Source organism: Bos mutus, chromosome 19, assembly GCF_027580195.1.
Source record: "Bos mutus isolate GX-2022 chromosome 19, NWIPB_WYAK_1.1, whole genome shotgun sequence".
Lineage (NCBI taxonomy): Eukaryota > Metazoa > Chordata > Mammalia > Artiodactyla > Bovidae > Bos > Bos mutus.
This window is the reverse complement of record NC_091635.1, coordinates 54,742,027-54,750,826: the sequence shown is the minus strand read 5'-3', so window position 1 is coordinate 54,750,826 and position 8,800 is coordinate 54,742,027. Positions and strand designations below refer to the sequence as shown.

The 8,800-nt window shown below is 55.4% G+C and overlaps 1 protein-coding gene across 1 annotated transcript; it reads left to right on the top strand.

The window, feature by feature from the left end:
* The first annotated feature begins 7,142 nt into the window (after positions 1–7,142).
* Positions 7,143–8,531, top strand: NOG (noggin). The gene has a single exon (XM_070388899.1). The coding sequence runs from the start codon at positions 7,143–7,145 to the stop codon at positions 7,839–7,841; it is 699 nt and encodes a 232-aa protein (XP_070245000.1). The 3' UTR covers positions 7,842–8,531.
* The last annotated feature ends 269 nt before the right edge of the window (positions 8,532–8,800 follow it).

Below are 8,800 nucleotides of genomic sequence, written 5' to 3'. Positions count from 1 at the left end.
CACTGCCCCAAGTGTCATCCAGCCCATGCCCCCTCCTCACTCCTCAGCCTGAGGAGTGGCCCTTTGGTCACTGGACATTAGATTTCCTAAAAGGTTTTTTTGGATCCTCCACCCGCACTACAACATTTCTGTGCTTCATCATGGCACTTGACATCCTGACTTGTAATCTCGCATTTATTTTTCTTTATTTTCCCAATAGTCTTTGAAAGTATCCGCAATCAGGGTACCTGCCTGGTGACTATATGGAGAAATAAGACCTGGATGATAGCAGGTAGTCATAGCAAATCATTCCAAGTCTGCATGGATGCTTGGCTGGTGAGGAGACAGAGGTAAGGGCTAGGAAAAAATTCAGAGATGTGAGACTTCTGCGTTTAAGCAGAAACAGTGGCTGGAACCTGTGAATCACCCTACTCACATAGCAGTGGTTTTCACTGTATTTTTCACTCCATTGAGTTCCTGTCTCCTTGTTATCTTGAGTCTTTGAGGGGATAAGGGAGGCTAGACCATATTATCTCAATAAACATCTATCGAGGCAGCAGGATGAGAGGATGTGGGGGAGATGTGAGCTTAAACTGAGATGGGTGCTTGTGTGTCTGATGGGGGAGGGCTGTGTGTAAATTCCTCATGGTAGGTGGCTAAGAGGGACTGTCTCCAGGAACCCTTACAGCCTGGGGAGCAAAGGAGGGCCGGCGGGGGTGGGGGTGGGGGCGATGGGGAGCATGCATGGTGTGCGTGTGCGCGCGCATGGATGTGCACGCGCATGGATGTGCACCCTGGTCTGTCTGCGTGCACTGTCTGTGTGTGTTGTGATGGGGGAGGTGCACGCCTCAGCAGATGTATCAGTGTCTCTAAAGTGTGCACTCGTGTGGATTCTTAAGGGAGAATAATGGCAAGAGGGAAGCAAGTTCTAGAACAACTGGGGTTTTAGTTTCTGTTATGGGTGACAGTTGCCTTTTCACAGAACAGCATTTCCCTCCTTCACTTTGGAGAATCCTTTCCTGTGCTGCCCCTGCTGTAGGGGTGGCATTCCATTCATTTCCCTTTTGAAATTTTGGGTCGCCTATGGTATTAGTCCACAACTCAGAACCAAGTGGTGTTTGATTTTTAAAGGTATTTGTGTATGTGTGTGTGTATTTAGAGAGGGAATGTGTGTGTGCGTGTGTGAGCACACAACACAGTGAACCAAGAGAAACGATAAAACAAGATTTCCTTTCCAGATAAAAGCCTCGGGTCCAGAGAGGCCCAGACCCCAGCCCTGCAAAGCCAAAGGCCGAGGGAGACCCAGCGCGAGCCGGGCCGAGGCCGCGGCGTCTCCCCCGCCCGCCCCAGGCCCCCCACGCCAGTGCAGGCTAAACACGAGGAGGCTGCTGTCTCCAGGGCTGGGAGAGAGGCGCCCTCGTTAAAACTCAGATAAACAGTTTATCAGGAGATGAATGAACCACCGGGCTCCAGAGGCGCTCCCCTTCCCCAGCGGAGCCGGGCGGGGCGGGGGCACGGGAGCCAGGCTGGGAAGGGAGGCTCGGTCAGGGCCCAGCGACCTCTCGCTGCCTCCCTCGGCCTTTGCTTTAGCTTTGCCTCTCTCTCTGCAAACGCACTGCCCATCTATTTATCCGTTCTCCGGCGCCCCCGCCCCGCCCCCCGCAGCCCACAATCTGGAGTCCCCTTCCCCTCCTCATCTCCTCTTTCTCGCCTCCCACCCTTCCCCCCTTCCTATGCTGCTGAGAACTCCTCTGCTGTCGCCAGCATCTCATCACCGAAATAATCACGCTCAAAATATTAGACTGCATGGCCAAGCTGCACTGGCCCCCACCCTGGTTGTGGGTCCTGAACTGGCCAGGGTTCCCCCGGCCTCCTGCAGTCTACCTGGTGCCCACCAATCTCCCACCCTACAAGCCTTGTGGCTGACTTGTCTTCATTTTGCTCAGTTGGGTCAAGCCCAAAGATGCCATCTGGGGTCTCACTAAGAGTAAGCCCATAAAATTCAACATGTAGGGGACCGAAAAGACAATCAGAATCAGAGTGAGAAATTTTGTGCCTGGGACGATGCGGGGCCTAAAAGAGGGTTGTTGACACGCCTTGTCCTCTGCAGTGCCTCCTGTCCCTTGACCCCTCTGTGTCACGGGGCCTCAGAGAGGTGCAGTGACTCACCCAGGGTCACAGAGCTGGCAGGTGGCTGGTTTTCCAAAGTCAAGCCCCACATCCTCTGCATGTCACCCACAGCTTCATCGGGGCTACGCTTCCAGGGCCAAAAAATAGAATAAAACAAGGTTATTGAATTTTTTTTGCGAATCAGCTGAAAATAAGAAAAGATGCATAAGTTAAGTGTCCTTGGGGTCCTGCTGCCTTGACCTGGAGTTGCCAAAGCCATTGTTCAGAAGGCTGCCTCAGTCTCCCTTGACCAGAGCACTTGACAGGGATAGAATCTTGGGAAGCAGATCTCCAAGAATGGACCTGCAGTCACGCTGTTGACGAGACTCTTCCCACATAGGCTGCCAAGGCCCAGGGCCCTGGCCAATCCCACTAATGTTCACCTGCTCCCCTTCCCACCCCAGAATGTGATCAGCAAACTGATAACCATCCCTCCTTCGGCTAATCTCCCCACCACTCACAGCTTCTTTTTAAATAAACATATCCACTTTGTCCCCCTTGTCAAGCTCCTTCTTAAATAGAGCCATGGAAATGGGTCACCTGTTGAGTCCCCCCAAGAAATCCTAGCTCCCCGCCCCCTAAGCTCCTGAAGGCCAGGAGCCACGGAGAACAGCTCAGCTGCACATGCTGAGTGGACAGAAGGCAGGCCCGACAGTGCTGGGGGTGATTCCAACAGAAGCACAGGCCCTTCAAGGCCCTCTGGCTCAAATCAGAGATGGCCAGTCAAGGGCGGTGGGGTTCCCAGAAGAACTAATATATGTTGGAAGCCTATCATCCACTGTTTACTCTGCCGTGGGTACTGAGCTAAGCACAGCCTCCTTTATTGCTATAAAGATACAGAACACAGTCCTGAGAGGGGTGTGTGATCCCCGTCCCACAGAGGAGGAAATGGAAGTTCGGAGTTAAGATGCCCATGTTGAGAAGGTAGCCCAGCTGGTGAGTGGCAGGACCAGAATTCTAACTGAGATCCACCTGGTGCGAAGGTTGTCTTTATGCTGAGTTTCTCTGTTTATGACAGTTACTGTCCCATTCCCCACACCCCAGCTCTTTTGGCCGTCCCTGATATGGTGTGCTTCCCTTTTTTATGCAAACTCAGATCTCCTCCTCAATCTACTCAGACAAATATATCCTTTTTCTTCATCAAGCCCAGCTAAAGTTCAGCTCACTATTAAGGTATTAGTAGTACTTAGCGGAGAAGGCGATGGCACCCCACTCCAGTACTCTCGCCTGGAGAATCCCATGAACAGATGAGCCTGGTGGGCTGCAGTCCATGGGGTCGCTGAGAGTCGGATACGACTAAGCGACTTCACTTTCACTTTTCACTTTCATGCATTGAGGAAGGAAATGGCAACCCACTCCAGTATTCTTGCCTGGAGAATCTCAGGGACCGGGGAGCCTGGTGGGCTGCCGTCTATGGGGTCGCACAGAGTCGGACACGACTGAAGTGACTTAGCAGCAGCAGCAGCAGCAGCGTCTGATAAACAGCATGCCCACATTCACCCAGTACCTAAGTATATGGGCTATGCTAGTGTGGCAGGGAGTGGGGATGTGATTGCAGGCGCCCCAAGTGGGGCATTTCAGAACTCCACATTGAAAAAGAGGAAGTGTGGTTTGAACAGACCATAGCTTATAATTGTTTCGACTTTTGGGTCATCTTGAAAGTGAAAGTGAAGTTGCTCAGTCATGTCCGACTCTTTGGGAACCCATGGACTGTAGTCTGCCAGGCTCCTCTGTCCATGGAATTCTCCAGGCAAGAATACTGGAGTGGGTTGCCATTTCCTTCTCCAGGGGATCTTCCTGACCCGGGATCGAACCCGGGTCTCCCGCATTGCAGGCAGATTCTTTACCATCTGAACCACCAGGGAATCATCATAATGTACTATAAAATTTCAAACATTCAGAAGATAGCATGAAATTGCAATATTTACCAAAAGTGGGCATGAGTGTTTTAAAAGATTGCAAAACACTAGTCTTATGCTCTTAGGGGAATTTAGAGATTTTTTTTCCCACACTCTGCTAAAGTTTTCTTCATACACTTATCATATCCCCCTTCCCTGGACTGCAAACATCTCGGATGGTAGCAATTGATTGTGAGTTCCTTCTCTCCTTTGTGTTTCCTCTCCAGAGTCTTCACCCGGTGGACATTCTATAAACAGGTCACCCAATCTATTGTCTGACATGGATTGTTTTCATTCTACCCCATCTAAATAAAGGACTGAAGGATCTGGGCTGCTTTTCAAACAAAAACAGGTGATTTGAAGGAAAGGAGAGGAAATCAATGGAAGAGAAGACAGCACAAGAGAACGTCACTAACAGGAACCCGCCATCTCGGGAAAGCTGGGCTACAATTTAACCTTTTGAACTCTTTACTGAAAAATTATTCTCTTAGTTAATTCACAGCAGTGGCAGAACTGTTCTGGAACATTTAATCTTCCTAAGAAAACAAACCAGTGCCAAGCCCCCTAAAGCACATCAAAAAGAAAGGAGTGCGGTTTAAGAGCCCTACTGTGTGCGAGGTTCTAGTCCCACCTTATTTCAGAATCAGTCCAATTCACGCAACCGATTGGTTGTTTTTATCTCCTGTATTCATCAAAGCAAGATTTCCTTGTAGGCAGTACCTTGATTGTCTAATTCTAGATACTGTCTGGACCTGAAAGCTTAAGGAACTGTTTTCAGCTGAAACTAGCCATCCCTCCCAATTGCTGGGGTTTTCCAGAAATACTGTGCCTCGGAACAAAGTGTGTTTCCTTAGATGATAAACTTCTGTGTGTTTCCTGGGGGTGGGGGTGGGGTGGGGTGGGAGGAAGCCGCACAGGTTGAAAGGAAAAAAACATGTCTTTGGGGAAAGAAACTGGAGTGATTCAGGCTGTCAAAACCAGACTTCTAACTCCACTCCGTGGAACGCTGTGAATACTTGAGTCTTCCACACCGAGTCTCTGTTCTCCAGCTTTTTCCAGACTCCAATCACAGCCCCTCAAAGGAACCTGAGTTTGAGTGTTCAAGCTTGGATTCAGCCCCTCATTCAAGGAAAAAAATGACCAGAAGTGTCATTTCAATATCCACCTCCCATAAGAGACAGACTTCTGGAAGAGAAGGCATCATGGAGGTTTATTCAGAACCACGGAAAGGCAGATCGGAAGAGTCGTGTGGTTATGTCGCTAACGCAGAAAGTAAGGTGTGCGGTGCTACAAGAGTGGCTCGTCCGAGGTTAACACAGTCCCAGCAGGGCGGACCCCTGCCAGGACTCAGGTGCCCTGCCGCCAGTTCCTCTTCGAAAGAACGGAACAGACTCACTCGTCAGCGCGCACGCACACACACGCACATCAGCACGTCCACGTCCACACAACGACGCGGACACTGAAACAAACCGAGTCGGGCCAAGTGGACAGCAAACAAATCCACCTCTCCGGGCCCCCCCTCCAGCTCCGGGTGCAGGGCTCGCCGAGGGCCGGCAGAGGGCGCGCCGCCCCCAGGGAGCCGAGACGCGGCCGCGCGGAGCCGGGAGGGCGAGGGGAGCCCCTGAAGCCGGACGCGCCCCTCCAGCTCGGCCACTCAGGGTGCAGGGCCCGGCCGAGGGGACGGGGAGGGTGAGGAGCGGACCCCCTTGAGGGCCCAGGGAACACACGGGCCGGAGGCTTCCTAGGAATTGCATCACGCTGCGCAACGCTGCGGCTCCTGGAGTCCTCCGGCGCAAAGTGTGTGTGTGTGTCTGTGTGTCTGTGTGTGAGTGTGTGTGTCTGTGCGCGCGCGTTGGGGGGAGGGGGAGGGGACTTAGACCGAGCCCGGGAGAGAAGAAGGCGAGACGCGCCCGGGGAAAAAGCTCCCTGCACATGGAGACATTACTTGCACCGAACTACACCGAGAAGCGAGCCCCCAGCACCGCCCCGCAGCTCCCCTCCCGGGGCAGAGTACCCAGCTAGTGAGGATCTTCCCACCCCCGCCTCGACCACCCCCCAAAACCGGCCCTGCACCCTCCAGCCCGGTTCCAGCGCAGCCGCGAGCCTTCCCCGGGACTGGCCCTGGCGGGGCGCCTAGAGCCCCAGTTGCATTGCTCCAGGAGAAAGGAGGGGGGCGGTGCATTTTGCCGGAGGAGGAGAAGGGGGGTGGGTGGTGGGGGAGAGAGAAAATTGCGCGGAGACCTGCCAAGCGCCACCGCCGCCGCCGCCGCCGCCTGTGAGCTCCGGCGGGCAGCCGGGCTGTCGGCTTCCCGGGGCATCTGGGTCCGGCGGGGCACAGCCCGGGCGCTTTCGAAGCCGCCGCCGCCGCCTCCGCGGCGAGTGCAGGCGGCTTCCCCCGGAGCCTGTGCGGCTCCGGCTCCTCGGGGGTGGAGAAGTGGGGGGTGGGGTTGTTGTTTGGGGGGAAGAAGGGGGAGGGGGCAACGCCGAGAGAGTCAGTGGTTTCCATGGTGATGGAGCTGAAAGTGCAGGAAATTTAAAGGCTTGGACCCTGCGAGACAGACAAACCGGTGCCAACGTGCGCGGACGCCGCCGCCGCCGCCGCCGCCGCCGCCGCTGGAGTCCGCCGGGCAGAGCCGGCCGCCGAGCCCCGAGCGGGCGGAGGGAAGTGCCCCGAGGACCGGCCCGAGCCGCGGCGCTGCCCCGAGCGGCCGGACGACGAGCTGCGGGAGAAGGAGGCGGGGAGAGCGGCCAGTCCACGCGCCCCGCGCCGCCGCCGGCCCGGGAAAGCAGCGAGCAGCCGGCGCCCCCCGCGCCCGCGGTCGCCCTGGAGTGGTTTCGGATGCCCCGCCGCGGCCGCCTGCCCGCGTAGAGCCGGGAGGAGAGTGGCGGCCCGCTTGCGCGCCTCCTTTCCGCCCGGGTGGGAGCCGGCGCCGCGCGAAGGGCTCTGCGGGCGACTCATGCTGCCGGCCCTGCGCCTGCCCAGCCTCGGGTGAGCCGCCTCCGGAGAGACGGGGGAGCGCGGCGGCGCCGCGGGCTCGGCGTGCTCTCCTCCGGGGACGCGGGACGAAGCAGCAGCCCCGGGCGCGCGCCGGAGGCATGGAGCGCTGCCCCAGCCTGGGGGTCACCCTCTACGCCCTGGTGGTGGTCCTGGGGCTGCGGGTGGCACCGGCCGGCGGCCAGCACTATCTCCACATCCGCCCGGCTCCCAGCGACAACCTGCCCCTGGTGGACCTCATCGAACACCCGGACCCTATCTTTGACCCCAAGGAGAAGGATCTGAACGAGACGCTGCTGCGCTCGCTGCTCGGGGGCCACTACGACCCGGGTTTCATGGCCACCTCGCCCCCCGAGGACCGGCCGGGCGGGGGCGGGGTGGCGGCCGGGGGCGCCGAGGACCTAGCCGAGCTGGACCAGCTGCTGCGGCAGCGGCCGTCGGGGGCCATGCCGAGCGAGATCAAAGCGCTGGAGTTCTCCGAGGGCTTGGCCCCAGGCAAGAAGCAGCGCCTGAGCAAGAAGCTGCGGAGGAAGTTACAGATGTGGCTGTGGTCGCAGACCTTCTGCCCGGTGCTGTACGCGTGGAACGACCTGGGCAGCCGCTTCTGGCCGCGCTACGTGAAGGTGGGCAGCTGTTTCAGCAAGCGCTCGTGCTCGGTGCCCGAGGGCATGGTGTGCAAGCCGTCCAAGTCCGTGCACCTCACGGTGCTGCGGTGGCGCTGTCAGCGGCGCGGGGGCCAGCGCTGCGGCTGGATTCCCATCCAGTACCCCATCATTTCCGAGTGCAAGTGCTCATGCTAGAACTCAGGGCCCCCCGCCCGCACCCGGACACTTGATCGATCCCCACCGACGCCCCCCGCACGGTCTCCAACCAGTTCCACCACCCTCTCGCGAGGGGATTCAATGAACTTTTATTTTATTATTTTTTTTTTTTTTTGCTACAGAGACCTAGCTTTCTGGTTCATGTAATGCACTGTTTAACTGTGTAGGAATGTATATCTGTGTGTATATACGGTCCCAGTTTTAATTTACTTATTAAAAGGTCAGTATTATACGTTAAAAGTTACCGGCTTCTACTGTATTTTTAAAAAAATTTTAAGCAAAAGGAAAAAACGAACAGAGAAAAGAGAGACTTATTCTGGTTGTTGCTAATAATGTTAACCTGCTATTTATATTACAGTGCCCTTCGCATGGCGAAGCAGGGGAGGGGGGGAAAGTTATTTTTTCTTAAAGTACAAAGAGAGGGGAGAACTTTTGTAGAGGGACTTTTAAAAAGCTATTTTCCATTCTTCGGAAAGTGTTTTGGTTTTCCTTGGACCTCGAAGAAGCTATAGAGTTCAATGTTATTTTACAGTTATTGTAAATATAGAGAACAAATGGAATGACTAATCATTGTAAATTAAGAGTATCTGCTATTTATTCTTTATAATATCCCGTGTAGTAAATGAGAAAGAAGTGCAGAGCAGGATTAAAGAAAACCACTAAAACCGACTGCGCTCCACACTGCGATTCTCTGTGTTGGTGATTGATGGGGGGTTGGGGGTGGGAGGGGCGGGTAGGGGGTGCCGCTGTGCTTACGCTGCCTGTTGGGAGAAGGGGCTCATCCCTTCTTCTGGGGTGATGGAAGTGACCGCTCAGTTTTTCATGGCGGGGGGGGCTATTCTCAAACTCCTCACTTGAGCATCACGTGGCCTCCTCCCAGTCTCCCAGCCTTTTCTCCCTATGTCACCAAAGCTCGGGCCCATCATGACCTCGACACC